This window comes from Nilaparvata lugens, chromosome 14 (genome assembly GCF_014356525.2).
Source record: "Nilaparvata lugens isolate BPH chromosome 14, ASM1435652v1, whole genome shotgun sequence".
Taxonomy (NCBI): Eukaryota; Metazoa; Arthropoda; class Insecta; order Hemiptera; family Delphacidae; genus Nilaparvata; species Nilaparvata lugens.
This window is the reverse complement of record NC_052517.1, coordinates 5,350,322-5,371,294: the sequence shown is the minus strand read 5'-3', so window position 1 is coordinate 5,371,294 and position 20,973 is coordinate 5,350,322. Positions and strand designations below refer to the sequence as shown.

Below are 20,973 nucleotides of genomic sequence, written 5' to 3'. Positions count from 1 at the left end.
GTCCTTCAGCTAGTTTTCCCAGGGATGAGACCTAGTGCAATAGAATTTTTATATCATAAACCTACTATGTTAAAAATTTCGTGGAAATCGTTAGAGCCGTTTTCGAGATCCGTTGAACATAATAACCAGATATAAAAATATAAAATAGCCAGATATAAAAATATAAACAGATTTACAGAAATTGCTCGCTTAATATAATAGGATTATGGTGGTGTGTATCAAGTTTAGATGATACTGTATCATATTGTGTTGATACTGTATCATATTGTGTTGATATTGTATCATATTGTGTTGATACTGTATCATATTGTGTTGATACTGTATCATATTGTGGTGATACCTTAGAGAAAAGGTAGCATAAGAAGATATCTCTTCGTGTAGGTCGATTTTGTTCCAAATTTCAAGCTGTTTGTGTTTGCTTGTCAGCTCAATGATTCCTATTTCTCTCCAAAATTCAGATAAAAGTCTAGCGACATTTCCAGAAACTAGAGCGGGCTTAGAGTCGGACTACGATTTTGTTCGTTCCAAGTTATATATAGAGGGAGGTCAAGATACCATCCCACGATATGTAACTCTGGAAATACATTGTAAAGAAGTTTTTAAAAAATTATTAGTTTTTATTTCTAATGGGTGTTAATGAAACAATAAATACAAAGAATACAAAATCGTGATCTCGTTTTAATTGATTATATAGATACACAATTAATAAGATGTAAAATAAACGTCAACTACTAGCTGACTGACAAATGAAAAATACAAAACCATTATAAAACCCGACTATCCCAAAATTGTTCCCATTCTATCTAAATTCAACATTTTGATTCTGGAGTATACTAATACTAATGCAGTTGGATCTGCTATCAAGAACTTATATAAAAATGATTGATCATAAATTATTTTAGTTTATAAATGGTCATAGTCAAAATATAGATTAGGAATTTTATTGATAGTGTATCAAAAACTAATCAAAAATTCAAACTAGATTTTCCAAGTATTTGATCATCACTTAAATTTCTTCAAAAGCTTCAAATGTAGATTGATAGTGTATTGAGAACTATAAAAAAGTTTCAACTCAAGATTAAGATTGTACTATACAAAAATTGTTCCCATTCTATCTAAATTCAACATTTTGATTCTGGAGTATACTAATACTAATGCAGCTGGATCTGCTATCAAGAACTTATCTTGAAATGATTGATCATAAATTATTTTAGTATATAAATGGTCATAGTCAAAATATAGATTAGGAATTTTATTGATAGTGTATCAAAAACTAATCAAAAATTCAATCTAGATTTTCCAAGTCTTTGATCATCACTTAAACTTCTTCAAAAGCTTCAAATGTAGATTGATAGTGTATTGAGAACTATAAAAAAGTTTCAACTCAAGATTAAGATTGTACTATACAAAAATTGTTCCCATTCTATCTAAATTCAACATTTTGATTCTGGAGTATACTAATACTAATGCAGCTGGATCTGCTATCAAGAACTTATCTTGAAATGATTGATCATAAATTATTTTAGTATATAAATGGTCATAGTCAAAATATAGATTAGGAATTTTATTGATAGTGTATCAAAAACTAATCAAAAATTCAATCTAGATTTTCCAAGTCTTTGATCATCACTTAAACTTCTTCAAAAGCTTCAAATGTAGATTGATAGTGTATTGAGAACTATAAAAAATTCAATCTAGATTTGATCATCATTTAAATGTCTTCAAAAGTTTCAACTCAAGATTAAAATTGTTCACCAAATCTCTGAAAATTGCTAAATAATTTCGTGCTATTTACTTCACTTATCTATAACTTATCACAAATATTTGTTTTTAGAAATCGTTTAGGTTTCTTCAATATTAGTTTTCACATAAATCAAGTCTTATCATTGAAGAACTCTTATCACTTATTCAAATTTATACTATAGACTACCCAAGTGATCGACATTATTATTATAAAGGTCCTCTAAATCATAGTTTTCTGACAGAAATAATTCCCAATATTATTCTCATCACATAATATGTTATCTTGTTTCCAACGAATATCGAATTCAAATACAGTAATCTATTTTTCTTTCAACTTCCAGTCTTTTCATTCATTAAATAATTAGAATTTACTTCTGGTTCCCAATATGTTTAGACACATTACAATATACATAATACAAATTTCCTCAGTTTTTCAAATCTGTAAAAGCGTTTTATTTTATATTCTGTAATTACAAATGTAAATACAAACTTATAATGTCTACTCCATTGCTAAATACTATTCATAGTTCTGAATTTGTTCACTAACAATAGTCTGTAATCCAAGCTTGATATCTCATGAACATAGTTTTTGTTGTCCAAACTTATAATTCCCAACTTGTTAACTGAAAATAATCTGTATCTATTAGTTCAAGATTCCATAATACACATTTCCTTAGTGGTTCAATATTCTGTAATTTATTACAAACATATTCTTACTATTCAATCTTTAGATGCTACTAATCGTCTTACTATTCAATCTTTAGATGCTACTAATCGTTACCAATTTTGTTAATTCCCATCGTCCAGTCAATTAAAATGCTACAGTTTTCCCATTATCCAATCAATCTTAATTAGTTTTCAATCTGTTATTCCGTTGTTCATTCAATATTTACGTAATGAATAACTTGATCACTATTCGTTGAATCTAAATGCTAGAGTTCTTCTATTTCTTATGTAATTCAATCAACAATATTCGCCGAGTCAAAACACTAAAGTTCTTTTCCAAATCCTGAAATTGTTCTACAGATTATCAATATTCGTTGAGTCTAAACACTAGAGTTCTTGTCTAAATCGCCGAAATCGCTCTGGAGGTGATCGGCCATATTGTAGGTGAACACTTTGGGCGCCACATAACCTCCAAACTTGGGCAGTCCCTTGTGCATGAGGCCGGCTCCCGCGAGAGGTGTGACCGGGTTCGGAGCGACTTGTTGGGTGTCGAAGAACGGCACAGTGTGTTGGGCCACATCTGCATCGATGCTGGAATGCGTGAAAAGTAGGAAGGTGTCGTTGCGCGAGTCAGGTTTGTTTTCGGACGGCCCTCGTGTCGGAATGTCCAGGTCCTTACTGGCGAGGCTGGTCAGCAGTTGTCTGTAACAAAGAAAATGAAGATTGAATGAAAAAGTTGTGTCAAAAATGAAAATTTTAAGTTTGAATTAAAAGGCTGCATCGAATTTTGGTTAGATTGGTCACTATTGTTTTTGGATGACCCTTGTATTGGAATAAATGAATAAATATATTTTATTTCCTTGAAAATACAAACAGTCGGCAACTGTCTGTGAAAAGGGTTAAAAGAAAATGGTGTCAACATTTTGGTAACAAAGAAAATGAAGATTGAATGAAAAAGTTGTGTCAAAAATGAAAATTTTAAGTTTGAATTAAAAGGCTGCATCGAATTTTGGTTAGATTGGTCTTTCTTGCTCCTGGACTACGCGTGTATTGGAATTATAATTAGTTGGGTGAAGACAAGTCTAACATTTATACATTTTTAACATTTGTGATATTTTCGAGCTCAAAATTTAAGTGTTTTTATTCTTTATTTTGTGAATTTATAGTTTGTTTCATGTTTTTAAGAAACTTTTATTATTATTAATCCATCCAAATTTAAAATTGTTTGTTTTATTCTAATTTATATTTTAGATTGTGATTTGGTGTTGAAATTTGAATGGACATAACCTATAATATTTGGACAATTTAAAACTAAATTAGGAAATTGAAGAAGTTTTAGGCAATAGCCTGTTTTTTCTTTTCCGATTCTTGTATTTTTTTGCTAACCTTATAAATAAATAAATAAATTTGTAGAAAAGTGTGAAAAAATTAAAAGTGCTTTGTTGATAACGGTTGGTAGAGGTTTGATTGGTAAAGCATAAAGGTTTGTTTTGTTAGGTTGGTATTGGTTGTTTTTGGATGACCCTTGTTGCAGATAAAATTTGGTAATTTTGGCAATATTCATCGATTTTGCCTCTATAATTTTGAATATTCATTTCGACATTTGAAAATGGCTCAAGTGCTCGAACTGGTTGTCTTTATGTGAAAAAGTTACAATTTTCTATGATAATTATTTTGCCATATTTATATTATTCTTCTGGTTTCTTACCTGGGTTTCTCAGATCCGTCAGTATTATCATTGCTAATCCACTCGCTCTTCTTATGAGGCTTGATCAGGTGACCAGTGGTGAAGTTGAAAGGTGTTATCCGAACCTCCAAGTTCAAATGGGTGCCCAGTTTGCGGAATTTCACTCCTATAAATATATCATTATAAATAAATATATATACATTATAAATATATCAATAACTCAAATATATCATTGAATCGTTATACATTGCTTACATACATAAAGTACAATATACAATGCGGAAAGAAAGAATCCGTTACCAATTTATAAAATTATAATAATAAAGTTTGAATCAGTTGATTATTTTTGAGGTGGTAACTGTTGATGTGATGTAACATAACTACTTTGGATAATTTATTGAAAACTAGTAGGTAAACAAGTGTCTACTTGACAAACTGAAAACTGGACCTACTGAAATCTTGTAGAATTTAAAATAGGCTTATTATAACCATCCTCGGTTAATTAAGAATCTATATGCAAAATGTCAAGTTAATGAGTTGAATAATTGAGACTTTCATACATGCCAGGTTCTCATAGGGTTTCTTATTAGATTTTGATTTTCTATTTAGATTTTGATAACTCTACTCTGGATAATTTATTGAAAACTAGTAGGTAACCCGTGCTCCGCAAGAGTCCAATTAAACACCTGACTAACTGCATATTTGACCTACTGACTTGAAGAATAGAAAATAGGCCTATAACCATCCTCGGTGAATTGAGAATCTATATGCGAAATTTCAAGTTAATGAGTTGAGTAGTTGAGACGTGATGATGCGTCATTCGTGAATTTCCTATCCCCTACCTGTATAAGCCATTACTTTGTTTATTTTATTATAGACAAGCAGGTAACCCGTGCTCCGCAAGGGTCCAATTAAACACCTGACTAACTGAATACTTGACCTACTGAAATCTTGAAGAATTCAAAATAGTCCTATAACCATCCTCGGTACATTAAGAATCTATATGCAAAATTTCAAGTTAATGAGTTGAGTAGTTGAGACGTGATGATGCGTCATTCGTGAATTTCCTATCCACTACGTGTAGAAGCCATTACTTTCCTTTATAAAAATTATAGACTAGCAGGTAACCCGTGCCCCGCAAAGGTCTGATTAAAAACATGACAAACTGAAAACTTGAAGAATTCAAAATAAGCCTATAACCATCCTCGGTGAATTGAGAATGTATATGCAAAATGTGAAGTTAATGAGTTGAGTAGTTGAGACGTGATGATGCGTCATTCGTGAATTTCCTATCCCCTACAAGTATAATCCATTACTTTCCTTTATCATAATTATAGACTTTCAGGTAACCCGTGCCCCGCAAAGGTCTGATTAAAAACATGACAAACTGAAAACTTGAAGAATTCAAAATAAGCCTATAACCATCCTCGGTACATTGAGAATCTATATGCAAAATGTGAAGTTAATGAGTTGAGTAGTTGAGACGTGATGATGCGTCATTCGTGAATTTCCTATAAGCCAGTTCTTTCCATTATTATATTATAGATGATTTAAAAATATACAATTCTTGATAGAACTAACCTGTCATAACGTATCCAGTAGGAGCCACAATATCATCTAAGTCCAAAGCTCTTTCGTCCCAAGACATCATATGATAGTCAACTCCCGGTCTTGAGTCAGCTTTGCCAACGCTGTAAAAAGGTTTGAAAAAATTATAAATGTTGCCTTTATTGGAAAACACCATTAAATAATAATAAATTGACAAAAAATATGATTTGACACTTGGTAATAGCGTGATTGGTCAAAGCCCGTCGTGTTATCAAAGAAGATGTGGTGATCGTGATTCTATGTACAAGAAAAAATATATAAATCAGTATAATATATTTAATAAATTTCAATTGTTCTAAAACAGATGAGGTTCAATTTCTTGACATAAAACATAATTATTATGTTTAATAAATTTCAATTGTTCTAAAACAGATGAGGTTCAATTTCTTGACATAAAACATAATTATTACAAATTCTGTTTTATTCATTAAAAACTTTTCTCTTTTCTCAAAACTTTTCCAGTTTTGTATTATAAACTAGGTAGTTATAATACAAAACTTTTCCAGTTTTGTATTATAAAGTAGGTAGTTATAATACAAAACTTTTCCAGTTTTGTATTATAAACTAGGTAGTTATAATACATTCCCCTCATTCAAGCTCCAGGTTAAATTCATCTCTGGAGTGCTTTTAATATCTATAATCATCGTAATGTCTTATCTCCTCCCTGCCAAGATATTCCGTAATTTTTAGAATATCTGTGAGACTTGTTGAATATTATATTACTAGGCTTTTCAAAATAATTATTTCAAAAATATTAAATACCTGTAATCATCAAGTGGTACCCAATGTACGCTTGTTTCGTTGATCAGTCCCTTGGGTAGCAGTTCTCCCTCTTGTATCTGCAAATGTATCACGTGGTTGTATTTGGTGAAACGTAGGGCTGTTACCACTCTGAAAGAAGATACAAATTATAAAAAATGTATACACAATAATATACTATACAATACAAATAATACAAAATTGGAACACAATGCTATTATACAAAGTTGAAGCTAACAATAATTGAAAACACCGTCCATTTTTAGAAAATATACATCAAATAATACCGAATTGAAACAAGCGTAAAATATAATTAAACAATAACATATTTTTTATTTTAAATTTGAAAAGTTCATCATTTTCACATCTTGTCTTCTTCTAAAAACTGCTTATTTCTCTTTCTACAATTGCCCCTTTTCTTCTCCTATAATAATATTCCTTATATACCCCATTTATCATTTTCTTCTTCATCTTCTTCAGTCTCTCTTTCTTTTCTTCTTCTTCTTCTTCTTCTTCTTCTTCTTCTTCCTTTTCATCTTCACCTATGTTAAACCTCGTCCTGTAATCAGTGCAAACCCTAGATTGCAGCATTGCTCTTATGAAGTACAGTTCTGCTAGATTTCACAGAATCCAGAGAACCTGTGAGCTAATTGTATGAGAGAAAGAACGAAAAGAGAGCGTAGGTAATTTTTATAGAATCAATAGAAATACTGATCCTATTCTCGTAAAAAATAAAGGTCCGTGCTGCAAACTAATGTTGCACGGGCTTTCTGAAAATGATAGCACAATTCTCTAAAATGATCGTGTTTATATTTTACAGCTGGCTATACGTCAGCTTATGAATTTCGGGGATGCGATATTTTGATTTTCCACAGATTCACTCGCTCACTTTTTACTATCCACAGACGACGAAAGTCTCAGCTGTTTCAGCCAAGGATAAATTATCCTTTTAATCTCGTTCAGCGAGTTTTCCCAAGGATGAGACCTAGTGCAATCGAATTTTTTCATCATAAACCTACTATGTTCCAAATTTCGTGAAAATCGTTAGAGCCGTTTTTGAGATCCGTTGAACATAAATAACCAGATATAAAAATATAAAGAGACATACAGTAATTGCTCGCTTAATATAATAGGATATAATTAAAAAAAGGCTGTATTATTAAATTAAAAGGAAATACAAACTTACACAAAATTTGAAATCTATTCATTCTCAAATCTGCTAACTAACTGACCTATTAAGTCCAGTATCCGAAATAGCAGGTCTCAGATTGAAGTAACGGTCTGAGAACCTGGCATCATCACAAAGGCAGAAACAGTAGCTACAGTGCCAGAGCAGATATCTCCACCAGGAGTCCACTTTCCTCACATTGGTGCAGGTCTGGTCTTGACCCATCTGCTTGCCGTTCTTGTATTTGATCCAGTTGTAGCGACGGTGAGATCTGATTTCCTAACAAACACAAAATTGAAACAAATTTGTGAAAAAAAACAGCATAAACAAATCTACATAGATTTCTATTATTTTATTCATTTGTTGGTATACACAGAATTAGAACTAGAGCTGGACAGAGGAAGTGGTACTGGAAGAAGTGGAAGAAGAAAAGACCTAGACAATAGAAAAATAACTAGAGCTAGGTAGATTAAGAAGTAGTAGAAGACGAAGAAGTAGCAAAAGAAGTAGACAGAAGAAGAAAAAGAAGAAGAATGAGAAGAAGAAGAAGAAGAAGATTGATTGATTGAGTACTTTATTTATGTAGATTACAATATACTGGCTTATACACTTATATACAATAGCTTACAATACAGCAACATTATAGATGAATTTACATAATATAGACTAAGAAAATAATTATTGAACTGTATATGATATGAAAAAGTAATTTGTAATATAATAACTATAGATAATTATATTGTTATGCATCTACATAAATTGGCGGAGCTTTGGACATATCAATGTCCATTCTTCGGAAAGAATATTAAAAATATCCTCCCCACTAACTCTCTACCAAAAAGAAGAAAGAGACAAAGAAGTAGCAAAAGAAGTAGACAGAAGAAGAAGAAAAAAAAGAAGAAGTATGAGAAAGAGAGACTGAAGAAGATGAAGAGGAAGAAGAAAATGATGAATGGGGTAGATAAGGAATATTAATATAGGAGGAGAAAAGGGGCAATTGTAGAAAGAGAAATAACCAGTGAAAAGAAGACAAGAAGAGGAAGAAGAAGAAGAAGGATAGAGAAATGCAGAAGAAGTAGCGAAAGAAGAAGAATGATCGGCCATAATAAGTTGAGAATGAGACATGAATAGAGAAATAAAACGTAAACTCGAAGAAGGAAGAAGAAGAAGAAAATACGTAGACAATAGAAGTAGTGGAAGACGAGAAGTAGCAAAATAAGAAGAAGAAGAAAAAGAAGGATAGAGAAATGCAGAAGAAGAGGAAGAAGTAGCGAAAGAAGAAGAATGATCGGCCATAATAAGTTGAGAATGAGACATGAATAGAGAAATAAAAAGTAAAATCATGCAAAAAAGATAATCCATATCATATTATTTGACAATAGACTGAAAATGTCCCTCTAGGCCTCTAGATGAAATTCGTTCCTCTCCATAGATTATACATGTTTATTCGATTAAATTCCGACTTTTGTAATTTAAATGAGTTTTTGAACATTGAAGTATAAATTAGAATTTCTGAATTTGAGGTCAATTTGTTGGGAGTAATGGGGCTTTGCAACATTATTATTATCATAGAAACAATAGCATAAGTAGATATCCCATGGTATAGGACTTTTATGTCGCAACTTTTACTGTTATCTCAAGCCAATAGTCCACGTAGTTCTTTCCCGTGAAGCTGTGTGACGCTGGTAGTCTCTCATACTGTGACGTTCATACACTCTCACCCCAACAAAACAGTAAAAATCTACAATAATTGACAGTAATCGGCTTGAGATAACAGTAAAAGTTGCGACATAAACGCCCTATACCATGGGATATCTACTTACGCTATTGTTTCTCTATGTTATTATTATTTAAAAACTTGTTTCTCGGTGATTGAAACATAATTCACAGTACATGAAACATGTTTCTATTCGCTTGAAACGTCTTCTGCTGTCTACAAAACATGTTTTAATTCACAGTACATGAAACATGTTTCTATTAGCTTGAAACGTCTTCTGCTGTCTACAAAACATGTTTACCAACTTACCGTCGAGCAAATCTCCATGTCAGAGTCGACAAAAGTGCAGTCGGTGATCTTTCCCTCGCACTTCAACTGTTGGTGGCAGAACCCTCCTTCGTAGCAGCTGTACTGTTCGGTATGAGAGTAATATCCGCAGCTTTCACCACAAGACTTCTGACGATTTAGGTTGACTTCGTTGACTATGTAGCCCTGACAAAAACATAGAACAAATAGATAAATTTAACACAAATCACTCGGTATACTTGAAAAATGTTCTCTCAAATGTTCCCAAAAACAATAATAATAATAATAACAATTATTATTATTACTATTATTATTATTAACCGAAAATCCAAATTAAATGCTGTAATTCACCCCGAAGACTTCTGCTACTGCAAATATTGACAACAGGGTAAACAGCTAGATGGAAATTCTGCTATTTGAAGTAGCAGAAGTCTTCGGGGTGAATTGATTACAGCATTTAATTTGGATTTTCGTTTAATAATAATTATTAATTCCAAATTAAATGCTGTAATTCACCCCGAAGACTTCTGCTACTGCAAATATTGACAACAGGGTAAACAGCTAGATGGAAATTCTGCTATTTGCAGTAGCAGAAGTCTTCGGGGTGAATTGATTACAGCATTTAATTTGGAATTCCGTTTAATAATAATTATTAATTCATTAGCAATTGAATAATTGCAATGTCTCAGTAATTTCTATCTGTTCCCAAGAACCATTTGCACAGCCTTCATTTTTTTGGAAAATTTATTTCGTTATGACAGACAGTATTATATAGTTAGGTCCACGTCATAGTGTACAGTAAATTTTTCCAGTTTCAATTGTAATTGTTCCATCACGTGACTAGTGCAAAATGTTCCCATGGAACGCCATTTCAAAATCGTTGGTTCAAGCTTTTGGCGCGCATATATAAAGTTGATTTACACTAAACTGTGTCGTTTACTAGCTGCGTGAATGAAGAAAGGCTGTTTTACAAACCTACCAACTAGAAAAGTGTAAATTCCTTTTATTCCATTACTCTCAAATTTTCTATCAAGAAAAATTCATTTAATGAATGGTTATCAAACATCATATTGTTGGTTATGTATTCTATGCTATGCAATGGTGAACAAACTATCAGCGCATGCGCAGAGAAGCAAGCAGACTTCAATAATCGACCAATGAGAGCTCAGATAGTTGGAACTGTACCACGTCGGGCAATTTACCACACTTCGACTGTGGGGCAGGATTTTGGAGCTGGAACAGGTTTCTGGAACAGAATCTGTCAAAATTCCTCCCATGGAATGCAGAACTTTTTACTTGGTAAATCGGACAATTTACCACATTCCATATACACAGAACAACTGTCCATAATGACAGTGTTTGACACTATTAGTAATAGCATTATCATTCTTATGAAGAAATGTTATCATTCCTTATTAATAACATGTAAACTCTCATATTCAACTGATGCTCTGATAGTTTGATGGTATTGCTATCCTTGTCTATCATTCCACAAAGTGGATAGCGCTATCTCTTTCTCGCTCTGCTCTGTTGCCAGACCGTCTTTTATCAATGTAGAATTAATAATTACAAAATATTTTATCTTTATTATGAAAATTCATCATGAAATTATTGAAAAACATAATTTCTTGCTTAATAAAATATAATTGATTATTTTAACCTGTAACAGTCTAGTCAGCTTGGTGTAGGTCTCATCTTCGACTTGTTTTCGGGCGTCACATCTCCACATGGCTGTGCTAGCGTCGGCAATCGTCTCCTTGGCTATTTGCACTTGTTGCTTCATTTGTTGAACATACTTGTTGCGACTTGTCTCAGCTTCCAAAGTGAAGTTGCCTGAAAATAGAGCAAAATAATGTAAAGTCATAGAGAAATGATAGCATAGGAAGATGATATCCCATCGTTTGTAGAACTCATTCAAAGTTTGAAAGTTTTGTGTCAAATTATGGTGTTGTGTATCATTTGTTGTGATACTGTATCATAATGTGTTGATACTGTATCATTTATGGTGATATCATAGAGAAAAGATAGCACAAGAAGATATCTCATGGTTTGTAGAATTCATTCAAAGTTTGAAAGTTTTGTATCAAATCAAGTTGAGATGATACTGTATCATTTGGTGTGATACTGTATCAACTGTGGTGATACTGTATATTTTGTTGTGATACTGTATCATTTATGGTGATTAACATTCTTAAACAACATACAATCAGTGCAATCAATAACCAGCGAGAAAGAAAGTAAAAAACCAAAACAAAGTAACTTTTGTATCAAGTTGAGATGATACTGTATCATTTGTTGTGATACTGTATCAAGTGTGGTGATACCATAGAGAAAAGATAGCACAAGAAGATATTCCATGGTTTGTAGAATTATTCATTCAAAGTTTGAAAGTTTTGTATCAAATTATGGTATTGTGTATCATTTGTTGTGATACTGTATCATTTGGTGTGATACTGTATCAAGTGTGGTGATACTGTATCGTTAGTTGTGAAACTGTATCATTTATGGTGATTAACATACTTGAACAACATACAATCAGTGAAATCACTACCTGCGAGAAAAAATGAAATTAAATGATCAAAATATTGTGGAATAGAATATTTCAAAATGATCCCACAAAAATAATAATCTTGTAACAAGTGTCACTATTATTTGAAACGGAAGTTATTTTGTATCATAATGTTGGCAACAGAAGTTCAATGTATCATAATATTTTTTTGCAATGGAAGTTCTTTTGTATCATAGTAAATTTTGAAACGGACGTTTTTTGTATTATAGTATTTTTGCAATAGATGTGTTTTGTATCATAGTATTTTTGAAACGTTTTTGTATCTTAGTATATTTTACAACGGAAGCTTTCTGTATAATTTTGGCTGACCTCTGTTGTAAAGACGCAATAGCATCCAGGAGAATTGCATCATTGTGTAGCCTTTGAGTTGTGTCATCTGTAGTGATACATAGATGTTGTAGAGGATCTGTTGAGGGGACTGCTGGATGTTGCAGATGTTGGCATCCACCTCCTGTAACATATGATACATCAGAAATGATACAAAGATGAAATAGGAATGATACAAGGAAATGTCTAGAATGATACAACAATATTATGTCAGTAATGATACAAATATAGAAAAAGGATGATACAAGAATACTAGTATAGTGAGGTCCACGTAATAATGACAGTATTTGATGAACTTTGATGTTGCTATCCTTGTCTATCGTTCGACAAAGCAGGTAGTACTATCCTTTTCTAGCTCCAAGACTAAGCCAAATCGGTTTTTGACAATTTAGAAATATAATTAATTAAAGCAGATAATAGGCAACGCTGTTCTTCCATCTCTATCCACTGCCATTATAACATGGACCTCACTATACAAGAAAAATGAGGATTGATAGATAAGAAATTATACAGTGATACATCAGAAATGATACAAGGAGACAAGAAAGAATTAGTTTTCCATTAATTTCATTTCTATCATGTCAAAGTTTTAAAATTCTATGCTGAGGATGATGTCACATAAGTACACTTGTAAATGGGGGATGATAATGAGACCCACAGTTTCAGGTGGGTTCCAACTACCAGGAAGAATTTTTCCAACTCGAGAATGAAATTTTGAGATTAGTGGCACAGTAAACATACAGTATGGAAACTTGGCTAGTACCCTGTCGCAAAATCTGATCAATTGATTTTGTTCACTGCTACGAGCCAATCAGAAGACCAGGATTGGAACTTCCCAAGGTCACGTGACATGTCTAGTATTTGCGCCATGTAAAAAGCATTGGTTAGATAGGCGTTTTCTTGACAGTTTCCATTCTGTACCTATTCTGTGGTAGTGGGATCCTGAAGTCATCTGCTATGGTTCTATTGTAGTAACAAGGGTAATCTCTCAATATTGAGTGATGACTTATACAAGAAAACAACTTATTGGTATCATCCAACTGCCTCAAAAATATTCTGTGGAAAAATAAATCCAAGTAAAGAGTGAATAGTGGACATTTCTAGGTAAACAACCCTATCATTTTACCTGGCGTATCTCATCAAGTATATTGGCTTTGGTGTCTTCATTGACAATCAGCTGCGCCATTTTGTCCATAGCCTTTGTGACAGATGCAGTATCCAAGGTGTCCTCCACAACATTCTCAGCAAAATCCTGCCATTTTCTGGGCATCTTCTCCTGGGCTGGGTTCTTCTGGTAGGTCCTGAAGTGCTTGTACAGACCCAGGATCCCCATGGTCTCCACCTGGATGATGGCATAGGTCCATATGGGGGCCAACAACAGCTTTGGCACAGGTGTGATGGTCACCTCACTCATGGTGTCTGATATTCTGGCGAATTCCTCTAGGAGACGCACATCTTTGCCACCTCGTGACTCGGCCAGTTTTTCCCATTCCTGGTGACTCAGCTTTCGCCACAAGCGGTTGATCCTCTGGATGACCATCTGACGCACTTGGTCGACATCGGAGAAGTCCTGGGTCTGGGCCAGTGATGTCCAGGGTAGCAGCAGTAGCAGGAAGGCCAGGGACAGTTGGGGTTTGCCAAGAGTTGTCGCAAGTCTGGACATGGTGTGGGTTTGCAGAAGGTGGAGTGGGTTCTGAAGTTCTTTGTAGCTGATGCAATGATTTTCGAGATGTTCTGAAGGATGTTGAAGTAGATCCTATGAACTTTGTGGTAACTTCAGACTTTGGAGCAGTTCTGAAGTGTTTTGTAGTTGATGCAATGATTTTGGAGATGTTCTGATGTATGTCGCGGTATATCCAATGGTCTACCTCAGATCTTTTAGCAATTTTGAAGATTTTTTTCGCTGATTCAATGATTTAGGAGATGTTTTGATGGATGTTGAAGTAGATCCAATGAACTCTGTTGTAACCTCAGATGTAGTGAATTTGATAAATGATGAAGTAGGTTCAGACTTTGGAGCAGCTCTGAAGAATTTTCCAGCTGATTCAATGATTTAGGAGATGTTTTGATGGATGTTGAAGTAGATCCTATGAACTTTGTAGTAACTTCAGTCTTTGAAACAGTTCTGAAGTGTTTTGCATCTGATGAAAAGATCTTGGAGTAGTTCTGAAGAATGTTGTAGCTGATTTCAATGCTTTTGAAGATGTTCTGATGTTGAAGCACTAGATCCAATGATTTTGATAACTCAAATGAACACTGAAGCAGTTCTGAAGCTTCTTGAAGGAAATCCAAAAAATATTGAAGTTGATTCACACAATCTGATGGGTTTGTTGAGAATATACTCAAATTCTATAAAAAATCATCTTCCAGTTTGGCTAAACATGTTCAAAGAATCGGGTATGTTGTGAGTTCATCAATTTGGTAGAATTCAACAAAAATGGTGATCTGTCATAGGTGATTGAAAGTTTTTTGAAAGATTTAGGAAATGATGTCCATAATGTATATAACTTCTTCACTATATTTTAGAATGTTCACTTGTATAATTACTTCTCATTGCTTGAAACATCATGTGAAAACTAGATATTGTTAATATTTCACTGCCACTTCACTACCTAGAACAAGTCGTGAATTATTATTTTATTATACTCAAATTATTATATTCGATTTTTTTTTTTGAAATATGTTCATTTTGTGCTCAAAAATATTGTCCAAACAATTCATTTACAGTTTTGAAGGGAAAATTGTACACGTAAACAATTTATTTATTTATTTATTAATACATAGGTTACAATATAATATTCTCAACTATGAATGATTGGGAAAGGAACAACATGCTTAAGGCAATGCAAAGGCTAAAAATAAACTTTCTACTGGTGATATTTTTTCGATTTGTATATCATCAAGCTATCAAAATAAAAAAGTTTTCCCAGGAAAACATTTTTTTTCGATCATTACTTTTTGAGATATGAGTGCCTAAAGTTTAAATTTTCGGGACAGAAAATTTTAAATTTGTATATCATCAAGCTATGAAAATAAAAAAGTTTTCCCAGGAAAACATTTTTTTTTCGATCATTACTTTTTGAGATATGAGTGCCTAAAGTTTAAATTTTCGGGACAGAACATTTTAAATTTGGTAAGAAATAGATCCATGAGATTTAGAGGACTGATTTTTCATGGTAGTGTTGATCTAGTAAAACATAAATTTTCTGAAAATATCAATCTTTGATAAAGTTTTCAAATTTACTAAAAATGACCAAAAATAACTTTTTGTTGAGTGTTTCTGGTCATTTTTGGTGAATTGAATAACTTGATTAAAAATTGAGACTTCCAGAATATTTTTGTTTTAATAGATCAACAATACCCTGAAGAATCTATCCTCTAAATCTCATGGATTTATCTCTTACCGATTTTAAAATTTTCTGTCCCGAAAATTCAAACTAGGCGCTCATATCTCAAAAAGTAATGATCGGAAAAAAATGTTTTCCTGAGAAAACTTTTTTATTTTCATAGCTTGATATGATATACAAATAGAAAAACTTCGAAAAATATCACCAATAGAAAGTTTATTTTTATCCTTTGTACAGCCTTAAAAAGCCCAAAACTGTTCCTTGAAACTTAGAACTTGAAAAGATCGACGAGGAAGGGAAGTCATTAAATTCAATCATTTTCCATTAAACTCAAGTTCGTTGGCATCATGGATCAATGAATAATCTCTGATTAATCGATGATTAATCCATAGTTATTATCGAATTCAACTAGGCCTACTCATTCCACAGTAATTCAGTAATCATTCATTCATCTTGAATACATTAAAGTATTCATTCAGTAATCACTGAACAAGCTTTAATTCCTTGTAATTCTAACTACAATGAGGTTTTCGTGCTTTATTATCTAGTAGCTGAATGATAATAAGAGAAAATTTGTATAATTTAGCATGTGGGTTGTATACTGGCTTGATACGCAGTAGCTTATTGTAACCTTGGTCTGTTCAACACGCGGATCTAAACAATAGAAATTGAATCGGAGATTGAGGTTTGTTTGGTTGTTTACCTGAACTTCGATCAATTTTAGATCCTCGATCTAAAGTTTAAGAGTTTAATAGAGTTTAAAAGTTTAATAGAAAGATCCTCCATCGATCGGAAGTTTAATTTTGGCTGGTTACCTAAACATCGATCAGGTTTGATCTTCAGTTAATCGACAGATATGCAATAATTGATCTGAAATTTGATTAAGATTTATTGTGTAATAATTGATCGGAAGTTTAATTGATGTTTAATCGGCCGGTTACCTAAACATCGATCAGATTTCGATCCTCAGTTAATCGGCAGACATGTAGTTTATCGAAGTTTAATCGGCCGCTAAACATCGATCAGGTTTGATCTTTAGTTAATCGGCAGATATTTGATAATTGATCTGAAATTTGATTGAGATTTATCATGCATTAATTGATGGGAAGTTTATTTTGCCGGTTACCTAAACGTCGATCAGTTTTCGATACTCAGTTGATTGGTAGATTTGTAATAACTTATTGATTAGAAGTTTAATTCAAGATTAACGTGCTCAACTTGAGGTTTTATTTGTTGACAGTAATGTGATTTGAGATTGAGGTTATGTTTTGATCGAGTTTGTTTAGATGTTGATTTGAATATTGGAGTTTTTTTAAATCTTATTAAACAAATTAATAAAATAGAATTTCATCACCATAAAGTAATAGCTTGTTCGATAGTTAATGAGATTTTGATTGACTTATTATTCATAATAATTCGGCTACAAGAACTAAAAGACTTAACCTATTTCGGACTATGTGTAATCTAAATTTGGGAGAGGAATAGCACAAGGTTACCTTATTTTTCCTCTCCCTATCATTTCAATAATGTACTTGTTGTATAAATGAATAAAGAATGAATGAATCATTCCAACAGAGATGAAATTAACTTGTATATAGCTTGAGATTAAGTGTGAAAAGATTCTATTTTTGGAGGTAGATTTTTGATTTCTCTTGTCAGTTATTTAAACTTGATTTGTGTTGAAGTTCCCTTGAATTGTAGGGGTTTTAATTAATGGCCAGGTTCAACTTCCCAAATTGGCGAGTTAATTAGCTGGAGGTATTTTGATTTAAGGGTCTGTCAGTTACTCTTTCTAACATCAATCAAGTTTCAAGAAAATCTGAAAAATGCTTGAAATTATAGGGGATAGAGTATTGCTATCTCAATTTTTCTCCCAAGTATTGGAAAATAATCAAATAATGTTGAACAATAAACAATAATGATTCATAATTCTTCATGGTGATAAGTTCTAAATAGTGTGTTTGTCTTTTCGATCTCAAAATTTTATAGTTTTTTCAAAGTTTGGAATTTTTTAATTAATTGTGATTGATTTAATTCAATTTAATTTATTTTTTTAATTAAGGAAAAAATTTTGTGTGTTCTGAATTTTAAATTGAGTGTGTATTTGATGAATGTTAAGTGACACATAACCTAGCTACATTTGGACTGTTGTATAAATTAGAATTGGAACCGTTTTGGGCTTATAAGCCTGTGCTACTTTTCTGTAAGTTGTGTAATTCTCATTGATTCAATAAATGAATAAATAATTATTATTAAACGAAAATACCAATTAAATGCTGTAAATCACTCCGAAGACTTCTGATACTGCAAATATTGACAACAGGGTAAACAGCTAGATGGAAATAATGATTCAAATGAAACATGGTTCAATAGAATTTGTAAACTCTAAAATGAATTGGGTTCAATGAATGAACGGAGCCTTGAATGAATAATATCGTGATTCACTATTTCTTTGAAGAGTATTGGTGACTCATAGTTTTTGTTCTGAAATTTCTATGACATGCCTAATAGAGTATACAGTTACAATACCCAAGCCAGTTAAGTAGGCCAGTTTTAAATAGTGAATTCTCTCATACTACATAGGATATTATGTTTGAGTAATGAAACAAGTTCCTATAGAGAAATTTACTTCAAACTGTCAAACATCGATGACTAGGAAATATTGTTGTTATATCCATAAGGAAATCTGATAAATTGGAGTAAATCTTATTATAGTATATAAAGTCATGAACAAAATATAGTAAAAGCTTATCTTTTCTCAATGGTAAAACGTAAATTCCCCTTTCTCTATTCTAACAAATATCACTCATCACTGATGATATTTATGAAAATTATCTTCAGTTTTTTTTAATTCAATCATTCTGTTATTAAAATTTAAAATATTGATAATACAGTACTCATTGAATATTGGAGGTGCGACAGTCATCATTAACATATAAATTAATGTATACAGTAATCTGTCAAACTTGTAAAGTTCTGGGAAAGAACTAGAAAATACTGTACAGTATTAGTCTAGACAAGACTAGTTAGTCAAGACAACACTAGTCAAGATTAGTCACAATACTTCACATAGTTGCTTATAAAGCAACACAAACTGATTAGTCATTGCAATTAGACATGTCTTCATAAGCAACTATGTGCAGTATTGTGACTAAACTTGTCTTGTCTAACTGGTGTGTGCCTAGCCTTAAATATTCTACAACATCTCAAAGTTCTGAAAAATAATTAGAATCCAGAGATCTTTATACAATGAATTTATCAAATGCTATACTGCATTAAAATGATTTAAAACACTTCAAAGTTCTAAAAAGGAAATGATTCTAAACATTGAATCTAGATCATTATGTAATGAATTTACCAAATACTATTCTGTATTAATGATCTACAATGCCTCAAAGTTTTTAAAAGGCATTAGATTCCATAGTGATGTCCACGTTATAATGACAGTAATTAAAAAACTTTGATTTGCTATCCTTGTCTATCATTCGACAAAGAAGGTATTACTATCCTTTTATAGCTCCACAACGATGCAAAATCTGTTTTTGGCAATGTATAAATATAATTAATTAATGCAGAGGCAAGGCAAAGCTGTTCTTCTATCTTTATCCACTGTCATTATAACGTGGACCTCACTATAGAGATCATTTTATAATCAATTTACCAATGTTCTTTCAATCGACTCTGTATATTTTAATAACTCACTAGGCTACTCTGAAATATAACCTACAATATTACCATCTTCTTCTAACTTTACAGAATATTCTACAAATATCTAGAAATATAAATCTTATTTACTAATGTCATCTCACAAAACACTATTATTTTAATAACTCCGTTGAATCTTGAATGAAGATTATTAAAGATAAAATGATAAATATATTTAGAATAATATTTTTAATTAATTAATGTCGTCTCACATAACACTGTTTAATAACTCCGTAGAATCTTGAAAGTTGATTATTATAGATGAATATAAAGATTATAATTAAATCTAAAAGTATATATCTAATTAAATAATGTCATCTCACTCAACACTGTTTAAAAACTCCGTAGAATCTTCAAAGATGATTATTATAGATAAAATTTAAAAATGACAAATATATCTAGAAATATATTTAATTAAATAATGTCGTCTCACAAAACACTGTTAAATAACACTGTAGTATCTTGAATGATGATTCAAAGCTTCATTAAACGAGGTTTAACAATTATAAATCGTAGGTTTAGAGGAGGATCTAACAATACTTCACTAGAAAAATTGCAGCAACGATCTCTAATGCACTGTTGTATGATAAATGACACTGGTTAGAAATACCAGCTGATTTAAGTTTCAATACAAACAGCGATGCGCCTGATTGAACAAAGGCATGTGGATACAGAGAGGATGCTCCTTGATACGCAATGTGGTTGGTTTATGATACGGAAGAGTTGTGTTGCTTGGTGATTGTATCAGAATCATTTGAAATTATTGAAATCTATAATATAATAAAGGAAAGAATTGGCTTATAAACATACGGGATAGGAAATTCACGAATGATGCCTCATTACGTCTCAACTACTCAACTCATTAACTTGATAGATTCTCAATTTACAGAGGATGGTTATAGGCCGATTTTAAATTCTTCAAGTTTACAGTTTGACAAGTTTTTTATTAGACGGAGCACGGGCTACCTGCTAGTCTATAATAAAAGGAAAGAACTGGCTTATACAGGTAGGGGATAGGAAATTCACGAATGACGCATCATCACGTCTCAACTACTCAACTCATTAACTTGACATTTTGCATATACATTCTCAATTTACAGAGGATGGTTATAGACCTATTTTAAATTCTTCAAGTTTACAGTTTGTCAAGTTTTTTATTAGACCCTTGCGGAGCACGGGTTACCTGCTATTCTATAATAAAAGGAAAGAACTGGCTTATACAGGTAGGGGATAGGAAATTCAAGAATGAAGCATCATCACGTCTCAACTACTCAACTCATTAACTTCACATTTTGCATATAGATTCTTAATTTACCGAAGATGGTTGTAGGCCTATTTTAAATTTTTCTAGATTTCAGTAGGTCAAGTCTT

General features: G+C 32.2%; 2 protein-coding genes across 8 annotated transcripts in view; one reads left to right on the top strand and one right to left on the bottom strand.

Moving 5' to 3' along the window:
• Positions 1 to 20,973, top strand: part of LOC111064279 (E3 ubiquitin-protein ligase Ubr3) — a 144,680-nt gene that overhangs the window by 38,552 nt on the left and 85,155 nt on the right.
• The window catches only part of LOC111046010, a 31,323-nt gene continuing 12,923 nt past the window's right edge, over positions 2,574 to 20,973 (bottom strand). For 3 of the 7 annotated variants that reach the window (XM_039440597.1, XM_039440599.1, XM_039440598.1), the window contains exons 4-11: positions 12,533 to 12,674; positions 11,315 to 11,487; positions 9,658 to 9,840; positions 7,696 to 7,910; positions 6,467 to 6,595; positions 5,678 to 5,787; positions 4,118 to 4,262; positions 2,574 to 3,111 (exon numbers count right to left, since the gene is read on the bottom strand). In XM_039440597.1, coding sequence (XP_039296531.1) covers positions 2,790 to 3,111; positions 4,118 to 4,262; positions 5,678 to 5,787; positions 6,467 to 6,595; positions 7,696 to 7,910; positions 9,658 to 9,840; positions 11,315 to 11,487; positions 12,533 to 12,674 — 1,419 coding nt within the window. In that variant the 3' untranslated portion in view covers positions 2,574 to 2,789. Of the gene's footprint in view, positions 3,112 to 4,117; positions 4,263 to 5,677; positions 5,788 to 6,466; positions 6,596 to 7,695; positions 7,911 to 9,657; positions 9,841 to 11,314; positions 11,488 to 12,532; positions 12,675 to 13,676; positions 15,163 to 19,814; positions 20,230 to 20,973 lie in introns of those variants that run through there. The other 4 variants (XM_039440600.1, XM_039440603.1, XM_039440601.1 and 1 more) reach the window with 4 other exon arrangements.